Below are 23,956 nucleotides of genomic sequence, written 5' to 3'. Positions count from 1 at the left end.
AAAGGCATGACGTCACCCGTCCGTGCGACTCTCTCCTTGCATTTTTTATTGTTTCCGTGCTGGCAGTCATCTGCCAGCTCCAATTAAGACAACACAATATTTTTATTTACTGTTCTCTTTTTAGAAACGGGTTTTATTTCATTTTTGTCGACTATTCAGAAGAATTTCAAATAAATTTGCCCCAGTTTTGGTTAGGGGTTGAAGGTGAGGTGTGTAAAAAATGTTTAAGGTGGTTATTTCAGGATCAGTTTAGGAAGAAAAATCTGAAAAATTCTATTTTTAGGAGTAGGAGTGAAGGAGGGATGAAAAGGGATGAGGTATATCCACTCTCAAAGTCTTTTAGCTAGTTGGTTCAAATCATTTTTTAAATTAATTTTGACAAATTGAATCGAAAATTTGCCAGCCAGAACTGGGGTAACGTTTTTTAAAATTTAAATTTTGTTTTAATTTAGCCATTTAAGTGTTCACAATATATAACATCATATAGCAACAAATTTTGTTTTTTATTTTAATTTTTGTACGCAGCTACTTTTTTAAAAATAGTAGATATCAATTTTTTATTTATTATTTATAAAATAAAATTTTATTTCATATCTTTATATTAATTAAAAGAGATTTTTTGTATACATTGAAAGTTTTTTAACTAAAAATTAGTTTAAATATCACGGTAAAATTCGATAAAATCATTCAACGTTAAATAATAATAAATCAAGGGATCCTCCTCACGTGATACAACAATAGGACAAACGTAAAACATCAAGACGAATTAATCGGTATCCAGTTTTTGAATTTCTTAGTAGCAGAAGCAGAAATCTCACGTGCATTTGATATTTCGATTTCAGGCTCAGATAATCAGGTTTGACCTAAAATATAATTAAAAAAATAAACCATTTTAATCAATCCGCCTCTGTACATCATCTTAAGACAAATTTGTCTTAAGAGGAATATATAAAGATTTTTCTGCACAAAACTTTTTTCCATTATTGCTGAATTCTCTGCTCCAGGGCAATATTATGTTTGATATTTTGCAAATCTGCATGTAAAAAGTCTTTAGACAAGCACTGCCTTTTCTTCCGTGCCTTTTTCCTCTTTTATACTTTCCTCAGACTTGCTTGTCAGCTTGATTCATTTACAGACGTCGGCAAAACGCGCGCTTGAGACTTGAGAGACGGCAAGAAGAATCGCAGCTCGTCGCCTCATTTTTCCACTCTTCTTTCGCAACAATAAAATCCGAGCTTGTTTTGCATTTTTCATTTGACATCCGCGTGCGATGTAATGAAATTTCGAACTCGCTCCTCTTTTTTGCTGCGTTCACCCGTTTCCATTCGCGAAATTCATTAAAACCGGAGTCATTGGAAAACATTTTTTCCTTTTTAATGCTGTGAACCGTGCACTGCGCATCAGTGACACGTTGTCGATTCGTGTTTCTTCCACCCGAGCATTTTTCGTGTTTTTATAATTGAGTATGTATATCACGAGTCAGATATCGATTTCAAATATGCAACTCTGTATTATATTGAATAACGAGCTGTAACGTATTTTTTAGGATAGCTATACACAATTATAATGTGCTGTCGACCGAGATATGGGGGCATCAGGGCGTTTCCTGAGCTCCCCGATGACTTCCTATGGTCGAATTGTACATATTCTATAAGCTCTCGACGTTCCAACGGTGTGCAAATCTTTTGCAAATCAAATGAACCAATACGCAGAGCTTCGGTAAATTGGCTATTACATAAAATATAAATTGAATTATATCGATCACTCAAGGGCTGCCCTGGTGCCAGGGTTCAATTACCTGTTCTGTTCTGATGGTCTTGTTTGACCTCAAGGATGACCACCAGCAGGTTTCGTAGTTAAAAATTCACTGAACGTGTAATATTTTTTTGTTTTAACACCTGAACTAAAAATGCCTTTTTTCAGACATTGCACCTCTATCCGAATTTGTTATTTTTTATTTTTTTCTAGAGTTTGAAAGTTAAAATTTCTGGATTTTGAGTTTGACGGAACTTTGTTATGATGATCGTAGAAAGTTTGGACACCGTTGAACTCTGTCAGGGTAGGAGATTAAAGGTTAAGGTCTCTACAGTATAGGTTGTTCGAACTTAAAATCAAATTTGTAAATCAAGGCAGCATTTTTATGTTAGTTTGGACGCTGTCACTTTGTTAAACAAAAAAAAATAGCTTAAAACTAAGGAGCGGTGTTTGAGTTTATAAAAAAGCATTCCTACTGACTAAAAAACAGAGCTGAAATTTTATGCGATTTCACGCAACTATTTTTCCTACAAATATTTACGCTCGTCGCAATTGACCAGTTGCATAAACCCTTAGTTATCAAAGCCACCAACAGATGGCGCAACCACAGACTTTCTTAAAAATTTTGTTTTAAGCGGTTTTAAGGCATTTCATGCGATTTCAGACTCAATCTAGCTATTTTGCTTTTTTTTAATTAATTTGCTTTTTTTAACGTGCTGAAAACCAAAATCAGTTCAGCCATTTGCCGTAGAAACGTTGGAAAAGATTTTTTTATTTCAAAAAATAGATTTTCATGATTCTGCGGCGATTGGCTGAACCGATTTTGGTTTTCAGCACGTCAAAAAATAGCAAATTAATTGAAGAATGCACAGTAGCTAGATTGAGTCTGAAATCGCAGCGGAAGTGCCTTAAAATCGAAAGTCTACGGTGGCGCCATCTGTTGGTGGCTTCAAACACTTAGGGTATATGCAACTGGTGAATTCAACAAATTTCTCGTCACATTGCAATTTCGTAAAATGCGTACAACTCGAGATATGCAAAAACAGCCGCAAGAACTGTCTCGCATAAATATGTTCGACAATAAATCTTTGTTAAACTTTGGATTTTCAAAAGTTGCACACTGTTATATACACACTGCTGCCAATAAGTGTCAACCCCTTTTCAACCCCATCTAAATGAAAAAATAAAAAACATACGTTTTTCTCAGGTAAAAAGCAAATGACGTGACTAATTAAGCGGGTGAGAACAGTTAAATAGGGCACAAAGGTTTTTTGAGATATTTGAAAGATTAAACTAAAAATAGCAAATTAGTCAAAACCTCAATAACTTCCAAATGGTACAAACTTAAAAGTGGGTTGCTATTTAAATGGGCATCTTTTTGCCTAAAGCTCAACAATTATTTTAGAGATATTACAACTACTCAAGATATTCGCAGTTTGTGAAAGCTGAGAATCTTTTAGTTATTTTTTTTAATTTTAGCCCTATTTCCCAAAAAGCTGATCTAAATTTTCCAGCAAACTTGGTTATTTTGATACCTCTATACAACCCAAGCAACAATAAAAAAAGAAACCAGACTTGTGCTTAATTGCAGACATTTTTCTCTTCGATTGTATATTTTATTTTTCTGAAGCACTTAAAGTCAGTTGAATAAAAATCATCAGGAAAATTTTCTTCATATATATCTCGGTGTTAACCTTAAGTTTCACCTGCGAGGTTGGTCATTGGTCATTAATTTGCTTTGCACGCGCAGCGTCTCTGCTAAATCACTAAATCACGACGCTTGGCCAAAATCCAAGATCGATTTTCGTGTGCTCGAGACCGCAAATTTCCTGTGCTGCATGGTCCTGAGAAGTTGCACGTTTCGAGCACAAAAATAATGAGCGCGCGCGCTTCCTTTTTATTTTACTCTGTGCGCTCGCTCTCATCGTCTGGCTCGTCTGCAGAGCAAGCGACGCCGGAAAAGGAGCGCTCGCTCGCAACCCTTTTGCTGCCGCGAAGTAAACACACACCCACATTACTCATTACTCCGCTCAAAGGAGCAGCCAGCATGTAATTGCAGCCTGAGTGCGTTCTTCACCGAGTACTTTTAATGACGAAGACACCCGCGAAAGACACACATTCAATCCTCTTCGCTAAATATTCGCTAGAGAAAAGCCAAAAGTTGAAATGATGAGCGCTTCCTGAAGACATCTTTTTTAAAGGTGAATTTTTCTTTCAAAACAAAATATGTGAATAGATTTGGGCTGTTATATCTTCAGTCTGAAAAACAATTTTTACATTCGTCATTAAATAAGCATTATATATAGACGTGTTTTTTTTAATATCAATATTTGATTAAATTAAAGAACTTCTTTTAGCATTAAAAATAAATACTTTTAATATAATTATTTATAAAAAAAATAATTTTTAAATTTATCACAAGTGTTTTTAACGGGTCAAGAATAACACCAATAAAATCGTTTCATTATATTATTAATACAAATAATGTAGTAAAATATAAAAAATAGGGCAATCTTGTTTTATTTATTTGATTTAATTTTACGTGTTTATAGCTTAATTTTATAAATAAATTTGCAGATCATCTTATTGTTATATTAAAAGAATTACTTATTTAATACATATTCCTTATCGTTTCCTAATATAAACTCGACCATGGAATTCAAGAGACAGTAGAGCACGCCAGTTAAAAGTACTAATTCGTTGGTTGGTGTCATACAGCATTCTTTTAATAACTGAAATTACATAATATCTGTGAAAACCAAGTCTACGAATTCAGTGGGAGAGGGAAATTTTTGGCCAGAATAAGAGATTCAGTTTTTTATCTAATAATGGCATAAAATGTTTTTTTTGTGGTCAGAAAGCTGAAAATATTGATCTTTTTGGTGATTAAATATTTACTCAACATTTTCTATTTTCCGATAAAAAAATAAATTAAAATGATGGCCAGTCAATAAATCGACAAATCTATCGCTTAATATTATTCTAAGCTCCCTTGAAAATCATTTCTATAAAAAAACTTTCAAAATTCGATTTTAAATGATTCTTCTGATTTATTCGATATCTTTTGGCAGTTATAGCTCTCTAAAGAGGAATGATACTGGAAAAGCCTGGAAAATGCTTGTTGCCAATGCATAAACTCATCCCTAAGGATTCAGTTAAAGCCTAAATTGACCTAAGGAGCGCTGTAATTTTGTGAGAAAATTGGCTGGAAAGTTACCGTGCTTTTCAAATGGTAATGGCTGTCTCCTTACTTGAAATCCGATTTAATTTCAAAACCAAGAGTTTCCCCAATAAGTGGCATACGCCGTTGGACAGGTCTCGACGAGAGGAATCGAAATATGCCAAGAAAATATGTTCGAGCACTGTAAATTTTGGAGAAAATTGGCAAAATTTGAATTTTTATTGTAGGAAGGTCCTTTTTTATTATTGCAAATTGTTGAACAAATTGTTTATCGGTCAATTGTTTAAGGCATCCAACAATTTAAATAATTTTCAATTGTTGCCCAGTATCATTCCACTTTAAAAATCTCTATAGACATAAATAATTTGATCAGTCGTTGGGAGATGTGCAAAAGTTCAATAAATCCATCGCACCCTTAGAGGTTCCTTGTGAAGAAGGTAGACTTTATAAAGTAACTCGAGACGATAATGTCTTGAAAGAGGGACGAGGCACGTAACGTGTGGACCCACCTGTACGGCGACGTCGAGCAGCAGGCTAGTAGTGCGTTGCGCGCCGGTCCGACTGCACTCGTTTCGCGTCTCAATTTATGACCGGCGCCGAGTAATTTGCAAAACTCTCGTCCTTTTTATCCTCTGCGGCTTTGTTCCGCGGGGGCTTTAAGGAGAAGAAGAAGACACACAGCACGGGCTAAAATTGAACATTTTCACTGTCGTCCTTTTTATTTATAGCTTTCTCCCTTTGTTACAGTAACAAGTCGCGCCTTACAAAGTTATACAACAATATTGGCATTCCATAATTTCTCCTCGCACGCTGGATTATTTTTTCTTCTCTTCCGTCGTGTCACACCGAGTGAAAAAGTTTCGTTGGAAAAAAAGTTGCGGCGCGCGCGACACACTTTCGGCGGGAAACAAACGAGCAGAAAGAAACGAAAGCGAGTGTCGGGGGGCCGTGTGTGATAAACTACTTTTTTTACTTTATAAAATTTATTGAAAGTGGAAACTGCGCGTTTTCGTTATTGTGAAGGTTTGCTGACACGCCTCTTAATCTTAAAACCACATTTTTAAATTTAAATTTATTTCATCATTGGTTGCGTGTCGAATCAAAATGTGTCTTTCTCTTATAATTATATAAAATCTGCGTCTCGTAAGTCTATTTCGAGGTATAAACGTTTTTCGCTAAACACTTTTTTGGTTGCACTGGTGAAAGGAATGCAGTAGAAAGTATACAGAGTAGGGGTCCACTGTGACGAGATCAAAAGACAACAATGATTCTTTAGAAACAATACTTGTTCTATATTTTATGACAGCTGATCGGCTCTGTTCTCAAAGTCAATGCGATTGCACAAATATCTGGAGCTTTGAAAATTGCTGCTTCTTTAATTGGGGTAAATAATTGCATTACTCACTGAACAGACAGTTTTAGTCTTGATTTTCCCACCGCACTTTTGTTTCAAAATGGCGTCATCTAGGGTCAGTAAAATTTTGATAATTGCTTTTTAGAATATTTTGACTGGATGAATCAACAAAATTTAATAAAAAAAACTTTGATTTTGGTTCATTTGGCTGCATTTTTAAACAGTTTTGATCAATTCACCAGTTGTATAAACCCTTAGCGTTCGAAGCCACCGCAACAGATGGCGCAACAGTATACTTTCTTAAAAATTTATTTTTAAGGCACTTCCGCTGCGATTTCAGACGCAATTCTGCCACTGTGTGCTCTTCACTTAATATGCTTTCTTTTGACGTGCTGAAACCAAAATCAGTCCAACAATTCGCCGTAGAATCATCGTAAAAGATTTTTTATTTCAAAAAATAGTTTTTCACGATTCTACAACGATTGGCTTAACCGATTTTGGTTTTCAGCACATCAAAAGAAAACATATTAAGTGAAGAATGCACAGTGGCAGAATTCAGTCTGAAATCGCTGCGGAAGTGCCTTAAAAATAAATTTATTACTAAAGTATACGGTGGCGCCATCTATTGTCGGCTTCGAATACTAAGGGATTATACAAATGGTCAATTACCTTCTAATCAAATGTCTTTTCATTTAATTCCAAATCAATTTCGACGCAACGATTCCTTGAGCCGCCATTTTTGCGCAGACATACACGTTGAAAAACTTCCCATCGACGGATCAAAGCCGATCAGCTTGATTCACATCAGTTGCGTTGCAGGAGCATCCGCCAATAAAGCTGGAGATTTGCATCAAGCAGAATCAATCAGTAAAATTGAGCAAAGTGCCTCAATTTTATTGGTGGACCTAGGACTCCGCAACAAAAAGACAGTCTGGTTTCTTCCTTGCGTGACGGTGATTCGAACGAAAAAAGCATTTGACACAAACAGTTTGATTTTCCGTTTTCGTCGAATCTCGGAAAAAATTTTGAGCTTTCACGCCGGCGCTTTTGTCAATTTGAGCACGTGAGTATATTATTCTCGGCCGTTCCAGCACCCACGCCTTTGTTACACATATATATATATATAAAAATGAAAACGCTGCCGCCGCCACCGCAGAGTCCATTAGCGAACCGAATTAGGTGTGAGAGAGAAGCGGCGGCGGTGGCGGTGGCGGCTCTTTTCGCGGGGCCAAATGAACCGGTTAATAATTAAAAGGGGAGGCCGGCGTCCACTTGCGTTAATCCCCGGGTTGACACTCGAGATGGGCGTGGTGCGGGCGGGCGGACACAAAGTGAGAGTGAGTTGGTCTGCAGCCGACGAGTCGCTTGATTAAATTCATCCTCGCGTGCCCAGGGCGGTCGTCGGGCAGCCGAGTCACCACGCGCCCACCAGCAACCAGCACAACGCCAGACCTGAAACACGCACCACAACAACAACACGATAAATTCATCGCCTCGAAATTTATGAATTAGTCATTAAGCTAAAATGGGAATGTTAGGGAAATAAGGGTGCTTCATATAACTGAAATTTTTTGTAATATTTGAATATTGATCTAGTTTGTAACAAGAGAGGTCTAGTTGTTGCCCTTTTAGTTTCCTTGGTGAGTTTAAGTTCAAAACTTGTTAGTTAGTTTCAGAAAACAGTAAGAGGACTTGATTTTAATTACTTTTTACTCGAAATGATCGTTCCCTTAATGCAACAAACTGTTTAAGCCCTTAGTGTTCCAAGCTTCCAACAAATGGCGACACCGCATACTTTCCTAATAATTTTTTTAATGAACTTCCGCTGCGATTTCAGAGTCAATCCTGTTACTTTGCATTCTTCAATTTATATAAGTTTTCTTTTGACTTGCCGAAAACGAAAATCAGTCCAGCCATTCACCGTAGAAACGTTGGAAAATATTTCATATTTCAAAAAATAGGTTATCACGATTCTACGACGTTTGGCTTAATGGATTTTGATTTTCAGACAGTCAAAAGAAAGAATATCAAGTGAATAATGCACAGTAGCAGGATTGCGTCTGAAATCGCAGCGGAAAACCCTTAAAATTAAATTTATTGCGAAATTATACGGTGGCGTCATCTGTTGGCGGTTTCGAACATTAAGGGCTTACACAACTGGTGATTTTTTTACTTAATTTTCAGCTGATTCTCATAATATTTTCTGCTTTGTGCTGCAAAAACTTCGATTAATCGCAGTATCTGTCAGAATAAATGAATAAACACAATGAATTCCACAATTCTCATTTTTAAATGATTAATTTTCTTCCTAAATTATATTCCAAGGTTTATGAAAAAACAAGCACAAGTTAAATTACCAAGTTTCAATAAAACGACCAATTTTCGTTCAGGTATTGCACTTTTACCAAGGCAAAAATATGAAGGACACGTTTTTATTTGTGGGTGTTGTGTGTTTGATATTTTAAATATATTTATATGAAACTGAGACTACAGACTTCCGAAGAAAATCCCAGCTCTTCTTTCTAAATTAAAGCTCAAGTAGGAGATATTGGATGGCTATTGTGGAGTGCAAACGCTGGTAAATATAGTCACTTCGTTGTAATGACTGCAGGCCATTTAGAAAATAATTTGATGTTGCATTTTTCATCTTTAACTCGCGCGAAAAAATGCTCTCATAGCTTTACCTAATTGGAAAACTCAGTGCTCGAGGCAAGTGCAGGTCAAATTAATTTATTCGCTGTGCACATATAGTTAAAAGTTTTGATCGTTATTTGAAATGCTTTTTAACAAGCTTATAATTCGTCTCTCTTTTTATGTTTATTTTGCAAACAGTAACTATCTGAATTTCACAACACAAATAGACAGAGTGGCAAAGGGCTGGAACAGGAAATAATATACTATTTAAAAAGCTATCTTTTTTCGTTTTGTCCAGATTAAAAGTCTGTTTGATCTTCTAGCTGGACACGGTGATGTGTCATGGAATTTGGAGCGAAACTCACACACGTCTCCATGATCGCGCGCGTGCCGTGTGTGCATGGGTGCTGTGCGCGCGCGCGTTTGTTGATTAAAATCTAAAATTCATGAAAAAAGACACGGAGGCGAAATTGCAAAAAAGGTCCACACACACTCACGTGTTGGCTGAAATTTATATACGAGTGGTGTAAAATATTTAACCCTTTCGGCTCGCCCTCTGTGTCGCTCTCCTTTTTTACGTCGGGCACAAAGTCGCCTTTGTCGTCATCGTCGTCGTCGTCGACGAAAATGTATATTTCAGTTAAAGGAAAAATTGCTCGTTTGCCGTGAGCGTCGAATTAAGCGGCTTAATAATTTATTAGCTTGCTGCATACATGCATAAAATATCAAAAGCATTGTTTGCGCTCGCCGCCGGCGCAAACTCTGAAATCCACGAATAACTCAGCGCGCGCGCCGGACAGCTTAATTAAACGAGAGCGGCCGCGCTCGCTAATCCAAAGGTTGCAAAAGACCACGCGCGCGTTGTACGCCCGAATCTCTCGCAAATCCGCGAATTTTGCTCCAGCGGGAAATTGAGTGCCATAATTGCGCGCGTGTCGACGCACCAGCCCAGTTTGCGTAGTTTGCTGCGGTTTAGAGCAGTTGGAATGGAAATTAGCATTAATTGAATCAATTAGTGGACAATTTTCAAAGCTCTTTTTAAAGCTGAAAATAAATATATTCATTTGTCATTCTCAAAAGTTTAACATTCGATTTGTAAAACCGGTAAAAACCTTTGGGCATTTGCCAAAACTGATGCTGATTTTTAGATGGTCGTAACTTTAAAAAATAAAATAAATTGGCAAAAAAATGTTTATGGTTCCTGTGAACCATTCTATTTTATTTTTAAAGGAAATTATTTCTTCAAGTATAATTCAAAAATTTTGAAAATAGGAGTGCCGTTGGAATTTTTGAATCGGCTTCCACGTTGGCCATATATCAAGCGCTATAGCTAAGAGAGCTATAGATCTATAGAGAAAGAGAGCGACCATATTAATTGTTACGTCATCACCTTTCAGGGTGGAAATTATTAAGATTCGTCATTTATTTAAGTATTAGTCTTATTTTTGACTTCTTGTTGTATTATATGCTTTTTAACCCTTTTTAAACGAAACAATAGGAAAGGAACCTCAATCAGGGTAACAGAATTGTCGTGCCCTGAGCATAGCCGCCTAAAAGCCGCCTTAACACTGATAACGTCACAATAATGCCGCTCTTGTTGCCACGTGCTTGATGGATAATGCAGGGATTAAAAAAATTCCACTCTGATATTCAGAATATATTTCGAATTATATTTTTTCGACTTTCATGCCCTTTAAGTCGAGATTCACCCCTTGAAATATACTACCCTCTTATGTGAGTTATTATTAATAAGTCTTACATAATCTTTAGTCTAAAAAATTACTTTTAAAATAAATAATTTAACGTTTTTTTCATAATTTTATTAAAACATTTTATATAAAAACTATTGTGAAAATATTTTTAAAATGTATAGTTTTATAATTTTTACACATATAATATACTTATAAATTTTTAAAATTAAATAAAAAATTCTTTTTGAGATATATTTTACAAACTGATTTTTGATAATTTATTTTATAAATTGATTCGCAAATAATAAATATAATATATCCAGAGATTCATAAAATGTTGATGTATGACCTATCAATTCTTGTGCTTTTTAATTGCGATGAATGGTTTTTAAGAGAGAAAATTTAGCTGGCGATTTATCGAATGCAATATTTTCGACGTCCATGTCCCTTAAGTCTAGATTAAATCTTTGCAAATTTAATACCCTTTTTCATGAACTGATTTCCAATAAGTCTTACTTTCAGAAAATGAATAATTACTGGAAATAAAATTTTAAATGTTTTTGCCATAGGGATAATTTTTCTGAGCATTGATCTATTTATTGTTGCAACCCCAAAAGAACCCCTAATAAAACAAAAAAATAATGGTTACATAACCCTTCATTTTGAGCTCATTTACTCTATAAATCTTACTTCTCCACATTTAAATCGTTCTGCAATCTATTTTACGTGTAGGCGTCGTTACAAATATCACCCTCTGTCAATTTAGCACTTCTATCATCTCCCAAAATGTGCAAAATATGATAATTTTACTATTTTTTTAGGAATTTCTGAATCCTGAAACCCCTCATAATTTATTTTACAGCCGTCATGCAGAGCTTCTTCCGGAAACATTTTCAAGGAAAATGGATTTGTTAAGTAATTTTACAAAGCAAAAATATTATTTTCTTGATATGAATTTCTTGCACGAGTTGAAATGCGTTGTCCCAATTTTCCAAAACATTTAATTTATTCCGTTTATCAAAAGCTAATTTCAATGTCAGAAGCCTTTTTCTCTCTCCAAATTTAACATGGCAGTCCCATTCAACAATTTCTCGTCTTCTGTTTTCAGTCATGATTTTCTATTTATGGAAAATTATGCGTGACACGATTTGTCGGCGTCTTTGCCAAGTTTAATAACACTTTGCGTCACTCCGATCTGCACTCGGAAATTCGCCGTATGAAACTTTTTCGGCCATTGTGCGTGTGCGTTAAGACGGCCGATTACGCGAAATTCGGTCTGAATAGTCTCTACAGCAGCAGCAGCAGCAGCGACGGCGGCGGCGGAAAGTTTTGCGTTCGCAACTGCTCAACAGGAGGTAATTACTCGCTGCTACTCGAAATTCTCAAGTTGCGCGCTGCGACGGGGGTTAAATCTGTTTGCCAATCATCTTCGCGTCCAAGTAGCGCGCCGATCGATTAATATTAATTCTGGTCTGGCTGAATTAATTATTGGACCCGCAGGCAGCAATTATCCGCTCGAGAGGCGACTTTCTTCCACTCTAAAACACCAACAAGAGGCTAATTAACCTCAGCGAGTCTTCTTCCCTTCTTGGAAACCGCATTTTCCTCTTTCTTATAGTATCAAATTCACTGCATTCTCGAGGGGCAGAAAATTGCTTCGGATGGAGTTTCAAAATTGTTTTACCTACTTCGCAACCAAAGTTGTATACCAATGTGAATACCATGTAAGAATTTTGCTGAGGTTGTTTGTTACAGAAATTGTTGTGTATAATCTTTCGTTGAGAGTAGCGAAAATTTAATAAAAGAAAAAACTGTAACCTTTAGACAGGTTTTCGCAAAATAAATAAATAAATTATGAGTTTCAATGGGTTGTTCGCTAACTCTGCCAATTGAATGCATTATTTCTCCTAAATGTGATTAGCTGATTTTTTAGAATTTTATAAGTTCACAGACATATTTTGGATATATACACTAAATATTTAACTTTTTTAAACAGTTTTTAGTGCAAAGCAGACGGCTGAAGACAGCTTCTGAGCGAATTAAGAAAATTTTTAAATTGTTGTTAATTTATTTTAAATTTTTTGTTCAAATTTCGATAAAATGCCATTTATCTACAGGAAATATTCAAGTCAAAGTGTGTATTCTCAGAGGTTTTGAAGTTGTTCATTTCTTTTTAAGATCGTAAAAGCACATTAATGTAAAAAAGTTTAAAAATAGTTAATTTTGTAACAATTTTATTTTCATTCTAGTCAATTATTGTTATTTATTTTTACTTTGATAAATTAAGCATGTGCTAATTAAACAAAAAATATATTTACACGAAATAACTTAAAAACTTAAATTTATTTAATTTGTTTGTTTGTAAATACAAATTAGATTAATTATCAATATATTGTTGATGAAATATTATTATTTATATAAATCTGCATGTCGCTTTAGGTCAAATGATGTATTATGAATTCTTAACTTCTTGACGAAATTCTAATCAGTTCAGAAACAACATTAGCTCCACAAGAGCTATCATGCTAGTGGAAATAAATTTAGAGGAAAAAGAGAGTAAAAAAACTGACCAGCGGGGGCAATCGTCGTCTTGGCGGCGGCGCTGGTGAACGGCTTCCGCAGATTGGGTTCGCTCTCTGGCCTAAAGTGGTAAGTGGCGTGGAAGCCGGTGCCGTCGAGCCGGTCGTTCGAGCGGAAGGTGACGCGGAAGGTGCGCTTGTCCGACTCCACTTCGAATCCCTTCAGCTGTCCGCAGTAACGCGAGTACTTGCGATCCTGCGTCATGTAGTTGGAGAATTCAACGTAGTCTGACGCCGACGTCGCCTCGCACCTGCAAAAATACCACAAAATTTGGATATCATTAACAAATCCGATAACAAACTATTAACCAGATATTTGATTATTTTTAAAACCCTTATTTGCTATTAAAAATGGGGTTCCGGCCTTTTTAAAATAGTTAAAATTAATAAAAATTTTAAAAAGTATTTCTTATTTGAACTGAAATCATTCGAATTTAAAATATTTGTTTCTAAATTAAAATAAAAAACAGTACTATATTAATGTAAATATCCAATTCTCTTTTGGCAATTTCGATATTCATTTTACCGGCTTCCCTGTTCATTAAAATGTGAAACTCATTTTGGTTTTACACTGCGTGAAGGTGAAAAATAATAAAAATAAAAACCCTAATTCTAACAACCAGCTAAATTTGATTTTCCGGTCTAGTGATTGGAAATTTTTTCACTCCCGGTGGCAAAGGGAAAAGCGGCCCTTTTTGATTGGCTTTTCCAGCGCCAATAATTATCGAGTGGCCAAGAGGGAAAAGCCACAAATTCAAAGTCGCACGTGCACGCGCTTTTATTATGGTCGCGCCGAGAATAAACATCGGCTGCGGGTTTTATTCAAAAAATAAAACACCGGCTGTTGCTTTGCTGCTGGTGCTGGTGCGTGGTCCATTTGGTGATTACGGGGCGCAGCAGTGGCAGAAAAGAAACAGCAAGCGGCAGTAAATTGCGCGGGTTAAGCGCGTGCGAAACACCGTAAAAGCGGCCCGCAGGCAAAATATATCGGGCTCGAATTTCGTCGCTTTTTTGCCAATAAAACGCACACAACACGACTGCTGGCAAAAGATTTCCCCAGCTCCTTTCCCTCGGCCTTTTCCGTTACTTTGAATATATCGCTGAGAATCGTAAAAATGTCGACTCAAGAGTAAGAATAAAAGTTTACAGTTTCTTTACCGACCAATGTTTCGAGTAAATTTCAACTCTGGTGAGGTGCTCAAATGGTTTAGCGCGCTCGATTAAATTTTAAATTAATATGGACTGCTTAATAATTTATTAGTATCAGTTTAAAAATTTGTGTATTTTTGTTTAAAAATATCCGGAAGCATTTTCGTAATTACTAAAATTTAACTATATACGCGCGCGAATATCAAATAAATGTCTTAAAATTCTATATATAGACAAGCTGAGAGATTCCACGTTGATTTTTAACCGTCCGTAGTTCTTAAGACCAACTAATAAATCTCGAAACCAAAGGTCTCGCCATCATGGAAATTTCTTGGCAAATGTTGTTCCAGACCATATTGAATCACACATCGAAAAAAATCAAAGGGGGCCGTTTTTGAAGTTTTATTTAATAAACCTAAATTAATTTATTATAAAAATATTAAAATAAATTAAGGCTAGATTTTAATCTGTTGCTGTTTAAATGGGCGTCTTTTGGACAAACTTTGAAGTTGTATTAGAATTCGAGATATTTTCAATTTTGCAAGCTTCAAAAAGCTTATTATTCCAGATTTCACCTCGAAAATCTTTTTGATTTCGACATCTACATACCACCATAGCAACATTAAAAATAGGTTCGAGCTCAAGCAAAAAGTTGTAACGTAACTAATCACAGGTAAAACACCCAGCATCATTATGATTGAAATTTTCATCTATTGCTGGATAAAAATTTCTCATTTATTGATAAATATTGAGGCGCCAAAGAAATTTAATATTAAAATACTTGTCTGTTTCGGTTTGAAAGAATGAAGGATGGGGTGGTAATTTAGAAGTAGTTTTAAAGACATTTTGAGATAATTTAAGGCCAGAAGGAGCATGCTATAAATTTTGTTATCGAAATAGTAATAGTAGCAATGTGGGCTTGAAAGGGGATGGGGGTAAGCACCCCTTAACCCTTTAGATGTTTAGGGGAGGTCAAGGTGAGTCTAACGGTGGGTAGTTTTTTGTAATTCTGATGGTTAGAACCCGAGATTTGGAGGCGCGAAGAACCGAAAAAATCAGAAAATTGTCGTTTTTTTTAAGTGGAAGATCTCCGAAAACTAAAAATCGATCGCTCATGATGTCATGATTCAAGTACAATTCAACCTATGTCAAAAATTTTCAAATCAGGCGCTAGCTTTTAAGGAAAATCACAAAATTCCTTATCAAAACATGCAGGTCTCGGGAGAGAGCCTATTTAAAAATTGGAAACTTGGGCTTTTTGCCTTGTGAATTGTAGATACAAATTTTAAACCACCGTATGTTTCTCAAATAATAACAGCAACCGAATACAGCAACAGCTGCGATGTGCTCCATGCGTTGTACTGGGGAAAAGATTTTTCTCTCTCCTTTAAAATTATAGTTTGGAGCTTTGCGCAATTTTTAAGGGTATACACACCAAGAAAACATTCGCAATTTTTATGGCACCAAGACAATTTACACTTCTCATATCAACACTTTCCAGCATTTACTTTTATTGAAATTTGGAACACAAAACTACTGTCCTCTTTTTAAAAAATTGCGCCAATAGAACGTAGGTTATTTGGTGATAATTTTAACGACTTCCAAATTTAATGGTCGATAAAATCCCATATTTTTTCGTTCCTGTTGTGAGAAAACATTGGGCGGTATGTATTTTCGCCACCTGGAAGTTGCTGCAAGAGTCGAAAAAGCAGAGATAAATCAGTTTGAGAGGCGCAGGAGCGTTCTGCGTGTTGTTTTTGTTTGTTTGTTTGGACACAAGGAGGCAAGCGAAACAAAGAGCCTGGGCGAACGGTCGATTTTCACACCTGCAGTAAAAAGAGAAACAAAACAGAGGCATGCCGTAAATTGGAGCAAAAATTGGGAGGCCGAAGGAATAAAAAGAAAGGGACTCACGGCAGGACGCCCTCGACGTCGAAGTAGGTGAAGTGCAGGTGGACCTTCTCGCCGGGCCGGCCGTAAAAGAGGTAGTGGCACTCGGTGTCGCGCGGGTAGTAGCCGGGGTAGTTGGGCGACGAGAAAGTGCCGTTGGCCGCCTCCGTGCTGTTGAACTCGAAGCCGCACGGGTGCGCCGACAGCTGACGACCCGACGAGATGCCGAAATCTGTCCCGCACACGAATATATACGAATATACATAAAACCAAATTGAATATAGCAACGTTTCCAACACCCAAACGCTGACGCGGCAGCCTCTGTTCGGGAATAAGGATCAAGATTGAGCGACCGGAGAACTCGAAACGATTCTTGCCGTTGGTTCTCGCTCGGCTCGGGGAAAATAAAGCGTAAATGTTGATTTTTGAGCACTCAATATGTCTCAACAAATAGGGAAGGTAACCGGAAGAGTTTGAAAGGTCCCCGAGGACTCTTAACGGTCAAGGATATCTCTTTTCTTTTCTTTCCACCATTTTAGTTGTGACAGAAAGGCAAAAATTCATATTTTATTATTGTTTTTAAATTTAAAAGGTAATTTTAAGACGCATTTTTGCATTTTTCTTAAACAATTTTTTATGAAAATAATTTAATGGTGGGTCTCTTAAAGAATAGGGATTTTTAATAAATTAGTATAAAAGCCACTGGTTTCAACAAAAGACCAAGAATCTTAACACAGATCATTCGTATTTTTTTTGCGCGCAATGTGACCTCTTAGAGATAAATTTGTAAATATACGGAAAACCCAAAATTAGTGATTTTTCCAGCTGTTTATTTCCGCAAAAAAAATCAGTGATGAATTTTTGCGCATTTTAAAATTGGTTAACCCTGATTTGTGTGGAATCGTGACCTTGAATTTGAGAATGTGAATATTCGGCGCTGACGGAACTGAACGCCACGCTGAAGAAACCGATTTGATAAATGTCGTCAAGATCAGCGAGGGTCAGATGTGCGATAAAATTGGTTCCCACTGCGCAGATCCAAGATGGCGTCTGAATGTGGGAAGCAAAAATCTCTCTTTGAATTCCCATACGAGTGTCAAGAGTTTGTTTTTACATCCCAAAAGACACAATTAGTTAAGAGTAATATAAATTATGTCACAATATTGACGAAAACTTGGTTCTTTTCGCGCATTTTCACGTGACCGTTTTTTTTTTTGCGCCATACTCCACCAGACGCCATATCTGCGAATCTGGCCCCCGCTGGTCAAGATACGGATTCTGAATTATGTATTGTTGATTAATACATATATGAATGCATTAACTGAATTAACCCACCATCACAATTATTGTTTGTCAAACAAATTTTTATTTAAATTCCACTCACAAATTTATGTAAGTTCTTCTCCGTCTTCCTTTTTCTAAAACCATTTCAACGATAACAGAAAAGACTGCTGGCTCTTATGTTTCTCTCGATTAAATTCAATTTCTTTTGATCAGATATCCTTCCCGGAATGAGGGCTGAACTTATCTTTCACGCTCCTCTCCGTGCATTTAAAGGGAATGGCATGAAATTTTGAATCTTTGATCTGAAGGAAAAGCTGCATTAAAAGTTGCGGACCGCAATAAAAAGAGGCGTGTCGGAAGTCGTTAAATTGGGGCCGCGTATACTTACTTTCGGTGAAGGAGTAGAAGGCCTGGAAGCCGCGCACGTGCCTCGACGAGACGGCGCCGCGGAACTCGAGCGACAACTTGGACCCGCTGGACATGAGCGGCAGCGGCAGGTTGTTGCCGCAGAAGCTGTCGATCTTCTCGGAGCGGCCCTCCAGGTGCACGTACGCGTTCAGCGAATCCGACGACTCGCAGCTGCGGAAAACATTAAGGCGCAATGCCCCATTAGCACGTTCCTCGCACTCGCAATTCCATGGTCCGTTCGCCTGCAGAATCGTTTTTGCTTCCTTCGTGCATGGAGCAAAGGGAGGAAATAAAAACGAAATGCAAGACTCTGGACCACGAAAGCATTTTCTAAGGAATAATTTATTTCCCTGCTATGGCTGGAAAATTTTTCTGAATCTTTTGCTCATATCTAGACTGTTTGGAAATTCATATCAAGGAATCTGCATGGAAGGCAAATTGACCAGTTGTATAAGCCCTTAGTGTTTGAAGCCGCCAACAGATTGCGCCACCGTATACTTTCGTAATAAATTTAATTTTAAGGCACTTCCGCTGTAATTTCAGAATTAATCCTGCCACTGTGCATTCTTAACTTAAAATGCTTTCTTTTGACGCGCTAAAAACCAAAATTGGTTCAGCCATTCACCGTAGAAACGTTGGAAAAGATTTAATATTTCAAAAAAATTACCTCTTTTAGTATGGGCGACTCGCGAAAAGCAGGTTTTGAAAATGTCTTAAACTGCATAAAATTGCATTCATTTTTGCTCGGTTCTGATTTTAGTGTCTCTTAAAAACTCAAAATTCAGAACAACAAAAATGTCGCTTTAAAAGAGAGGAAATTTTGCTTCACGTTAATTAACCCTCGCCACAAATAATTAAAAAAATCCGCCAGTTGAACTGTTTGCCAGATAAATGCGGTGTTTTATTTATTTTGCCAAATTAGCATTTTCCATGACTCCAATTATTTCGATATATTTTTAAAAATTACATCTCTATTGACAGGATGAAATTAGCATATTGTACACAAAAGGGAATGATGATTATTAGCGATATGTTTGAAAGGGTGCAGCTTTTCATTCGGATAGACAAACAAAAAAGCTGTTAACTCTTTGACTTTGATATACAACACGATTGAAATTCATTCGCTCCACGGTAAATAAACAGAGAGTGATTCCAGATCCAGACTTTACTCATGTCAGGAAAAAGCACGACGGGTTTCATATATAAATCGGTCGTGCAAATTCACAAAGTCAAAAGGAACTGGTGCTGAATGTTGGAAATTGCGTTTTCGAGTGCACGAAAGCAAATAAAAATGTTGTGGTTTGCCGTTGCGCCGGATGCTGTAAAGCAGACATTTTCTTTGCTCCGCGCCCACCGCTGCTGGTTTTGCTCATTTGAAATTGAAACGGCATGCACTCTGGCAAAGCGGGCCATTTTTCCGAGGGCGCGCAACGGCAGCTCATTTAACTTTGCGCCCCTGCGGCTGCGGCGGCGCCGCCTTTTTTGCCCTGCCTTCACTCGCAGGCGAACGGGCGAAGCAAGCCGCGCGGCACGCGTGTCCGCCCGGTTGCCTGCCTGCCTCCTGCCTGCCGCTGATAAATTATTATGACGCCGCGAGTGCATGCGTAATGTGCGCTCCCGAGGCGCCCAGCAGCAGCCGAATTGCGTGCAAAAAACCTGCCGTCCCATTGTTCTGCGCAAAATAATAGATCAGCAAACAATTGAACTCGTCTGATATATTGCAATGCGAATTGTTTGCGATTAACTGACAAAGGAAAGGAAAATTTTTGCTTTCCAAGAGAAGAAAAAGAAGAATTCAGAATTTCGCACTCGGTTGAATATTATTTCTGAGCTCAACCTGTTACGAATCATGATTTTCAAATAAGAAAAAGACGTGTTATAATTAACGTTGACTGTTTTTTTTAGCTTAAAATTCGGTAACAATAAGATGTTACATTGAAACATTTTCCAATTTTATAAAATATAAATTTTACCTCTCGAAAATTGCATTCAATTTGGTTTTGCTTTATAATAACGATAAATGACATATTTGAGTTTAAGTTTTGAAGATGGTACAATGTTGAATAAAAATTCATAATGGAGTTGACCAAAGCTTATTCTTAAGAGGAATCAGGGAAGAAAAAAATTAACTCTATTAAGCATTGCAGATTACTTTCAAACGTTTCTGGATATTTCTTTATTTTTAAAAAAAATAGCATGTAGTTTAAAGTACTTAGACTTGTTAATACACAAAAACATAAGTAATCTACATTCTGCAGGCCAAATATCATTGCCATTTTATTACTATAACATTATAGATAATGCTGAAAACATATATTAAGTGTATAAAAATTTATTACTAAATTGCTGACAATTTTTTAACATTAAAAAGCCAAAGATTAAAATATTAATACATTTCAAACGTTTCAATTAAAATACTGTGATATACAAAATTTTTAACTTCTTGTAAAGAAAAAACTAAATTATTTAAAAAAAATATATTTGTTTTGTAGCTTAAAAACTTTTAAATTATAATATCTTTAATTATCAAATGATCAACATAGATAACATAATAATTCACCAGTTGCATAAGCCCTAAGTGTTCAAAGCCGCCAACAGATGGCGCCACCGTAGACTTTCGATTTTAAGGCACTTCCGCTGCAATTTCAGACTCAATCTAGCTACTGTGCATTCTTCAATTAATTTGCTAATTTTTGACGTGCTGAAAACCAAAATCAATTCAGCCAATCGCCGTAGAATCATGAAAAACTATTTTTTGAATTAAAAAAATCTTTTCCAACGTTTCTACGGCGAATGGCTGAACCGATTTTGGTTTTCAGGACGTCAAAAATTAGCAAATTAATTAAAAAAGCAAAATAGCTAGATTGAGTCTGAAATCGCAGTGAAAATGCCTTAAAACCACTTAAGGGTTTATGCAACTGGTCAATTGCAAAGTATTTTTTCCATAGGAACATCGTTTGAACATCTGACACCAATGTCATCCCGTTTTTTCCTCACACTTTTCTCAAAATTCCCTTGGTAAAAGAAGTCTCCGTCCATTGTAATGTTGAAATTATATATGTTTTGATGTGCTGAAAACTGAGATTGGTTCTGACAGCAATCATGATGTTTTTCTTGGAAATAACACTTCCCCTTTCCAAACAATGTGCCGGTCCAATTTTTATTTTCAGCGCATCACATGAGATCTTTTCATGTTTTAATCTGAAACTGGAGCAGAGAAAAGTAAAACATTTCGAATTAAATGTCTGTTGGCTGAGAACGCCGAAAGGATAAAGTATTAAAATTTTAGCAGCAATAAAAACCTGGAGGTCGTTAAAAAACAAAAATGTTATCCGCTTATTTCTCTTTATCTAAAAATAACCTTAACTGTTTTTACAGCCCCTGTTATTTTACTGGTCTCTGCAACAATAGGACACAAAAAATTAACCGGAGGAAATTCCTGCTGTATAAAACCCTCATCAAAGTTCAGTCTAATCTGCTCTCATTGTTTTTGTATTGAAGCGGATTTTGGGTGCTGGAGAGCAGAATTTGGCGCCGGGTTGCTCGTTTGGCAGACGGGTTCATTTTGAACGTGCAGATTTTTTTATTAACAATCGGGACACGTGCGCTCGGGTCGACCGTATCAAAATCGCAGATAATCCCGAAGGAATTAGTTGTGTTCAGGCCAAAACACGGCGGCGCGCGCTTGCATATAACGCGCGTGTATGTGTGTGCGCGCGCTGGTTTCGGCTCAAAGGCGCACGCAATATTAATCATCCGTCGTGCGGTTTTGTAATTTACTGCGAATTTCGACCTGAGCCCACTCCACGCACTCCCTCTCGTTACCAAAGCTGCGATCGATTTGCGGCCGACTCGAAACACAACGCACACGCCCAGATTACTTTATTCCGCCGCTGGCTGGACAAATAATTCGCACTCGAAACAACCACGCACCGCACAATAGAGTTATCCCTTCTGATTGCTAATTGCACCGTCCTATCAAAGAGATTATTTTTGAGAGTCAGTCTGTCAAGGTTACCAAAAATAATTTATTTGTTAACAGACGGAAATTGCATGTATTAACACAAACACATAAGATTTTGTACAATAATTGCCCTGAATATTTAAAATGTTATGTTACCCCCATGCGCGATGTTGACTTGATAGGCAGGTCCAGAGCTCATCGATTGAGGCTTCTGGCTCCGCGTGTAAATGTCACTGTGCCTGAACAGTGCTTCCAAGTGCAGTGCTATCGTCATTGGAATAGTCTTTCACCAAATTTGTGTATGAACGAGAATTCAAGTGCGTTTAAGAAGAAAATTGACGAAGCAATGTTCTCAAGCTACCATTAATCATTACTTTCTTCCAAATGTTGTTCCTACATAATTGTATCATTACTTTATGGATGTGTGCTGATTTGGGGCAGAGTTGCCCTGTCAGCCCATAATAAACTTAAATTTTTGAAACTAAAAAATGGTAGATTTACCACAAATGTGGACTAGTTCGTGGTTTCAGAAACGGAGTTGATTTTTTTCGATGAATGCTATGATAATTTAAACCGTAATAAAAATAGTGTGTATTCTATTAACAAAAATTCGAAATGCCAAATTTATTTTTAAAAATATTTCTGTGTTCTTAACTAAAATATTTATATAAAAAGCAATAATAATTATACAGTTTGTTCATCAGTACGTAATTTAAGTTTATAAAAGATAACTACAGTTTTTTTTGCTTATAATTGACACTTGAGATAAAAAAATTAAAATTATATATATAAACAAAAAAATATTCAATTAATTATATAACTTGTGAATTTGTTAATTACATTTTTCAGTAATTTAACAAAGCTTAACATTAATAAATTCTAACAAAGTTCTGCTAGATTTAAGATGCAAATAAATAACGATGCAAATAGACTGTACTTGATATACGTAGAACAATAAACAACTATATATAAATAACCGTGTTTTCAATGATTCAGTAGTTAATTTGAAAAATGCTTTTGGTCTTCAACTGTTTTCAACTGTATTTCTGGTCCTATTTTTTGATCAATAATTTATTCATTTTCGATTTCGGTTCATTTATTTCCCTTTATTTGTAAAACTGTGCACTGTTAACCTTAGTAAGGTTTTAATTTTTATTGTTTGACTTTCTTCCACAGTTTGAAGTTTTTGAGGAGAAAAAAATAATGTACATTTTCCCTTGAATTTATTCACAGCTCTAAAATTTACATCTTAAATTTTTATGCCTCTCTAATATTACTTTGAGCTTGCGCCCTGCTTACTTTCATTTATTTTGACCTTGAAACTCTTCATTCGATTTGCAGTAGTTTTCCCTTTTTAAAGTCTTTTTGAAAGGATTTTGACACAATTATCCAAAATGTTTCATGATTCTTAATGATATGTTGTTATTGAACTATTCAATGGCAAGATAATGTATTAGCAGATATATTTAAATTAAATTAAATTATAAATATATTCTTAATTGCATGACTTGGCAAGAATTAACAACAATATATAATTATTAATTATCTATTAATTTATCAAATTGTTCAATTATTTGTTAAAAAAATAAACACGAATGATTTTTTTTTAAATGTCATATGTTCATCTAACAATTGTAAAAATCATAGTGCTGTTAGAATTGTTGATATTAGCTTCCGCGTGTTTGTCGTAAAAAGCGCTGGACAAAGAGAGTGGTCATTAAAGAGGAATGATACTGGAAAGCCTGGAATATGCTTGTTGCCAATGCATAAACTCATCCCTTAGGATTCAGTTAAAGCCTAAATTGACCTAAGGAGCGCTGTAATTTTTTGAGAAAATTGTCTGGAAAGTTACCGTGCTTTTCAAATGGTAATGGCTGTCTCCTTACTTGAAATCCGATTTAATTTCAAAACCAAGAGTTTTCCCAATAAGTGGCATACACCGTTGAACAGATCTCGACGAGAGGAATCGGAATATGCCAAGAAAATATGTTCAAGCACTGTAAATTTTGGAGAAAATTGGCAAAATTTGAATTTTTACTGTAGGAAGGTCATTTTTTATTATTGCAA

At 36.2% G+C, this 23,956-nt stretch overlaps 1 protein-coding gene across 3 annotated transcripts in view; it reads right to left on the bottom strand.

The window, feature by feature from the left end:
• Positions 1-5,624: 5,624 nt before the first annotated feature.
• LOC135939548 (suppressor of lurcher protein 1-like) overlaps positions 5,625-23,956 on the bottom strand; it is a 213,717-nt gene continuing 195,385 nt past the window's right edge. For all 3 annotated transcript variants that reach the window (XM_065484014.1, XM_065484013.1, XM_065484015.1), the window contains exons 11-14: positions 17,906-18,096; positions 16,258-16,465; positions 13,186-13,445; positions 5,625-7,742 (exon numbers count right to left, since the gene is read on the bottom strand). In XM_065484014.1, coding sequence (XP_065340086.1) covers positions 7,705-7,742; positions 13,186-13,445; positions 16,258-16,465; positions 17,906-18,096 — 697 coding nt within the window. In that variant the 3' untranslated portion in view covers positions 5,625-7,704. The remainder of the gene's footprint in view (positions 7,743-13,185; positions 13,446-16,257; positions 16,466-17,905; positions 18,097-23,956) is intronic.

The sequence above is a fragment of the Cloeon dipterum genome, chromosome 3 (assembly GCF_949628265.1).
Source record: "Cloeon dipterum chromosome 3, ieCloDipt1.1, whole genome shotgun sequence".
Lineage (NCBI taxonomy): Eukaryota > Metazoa > Arthropoda > Insecta > Ephemeroptera > Baetidae > Cloeon > Cloeon dipterum.
Note: the sequence above shows the minus strand (reverse complement) of the source record. Positions and strands in the feature narration are given on the sequence as shown.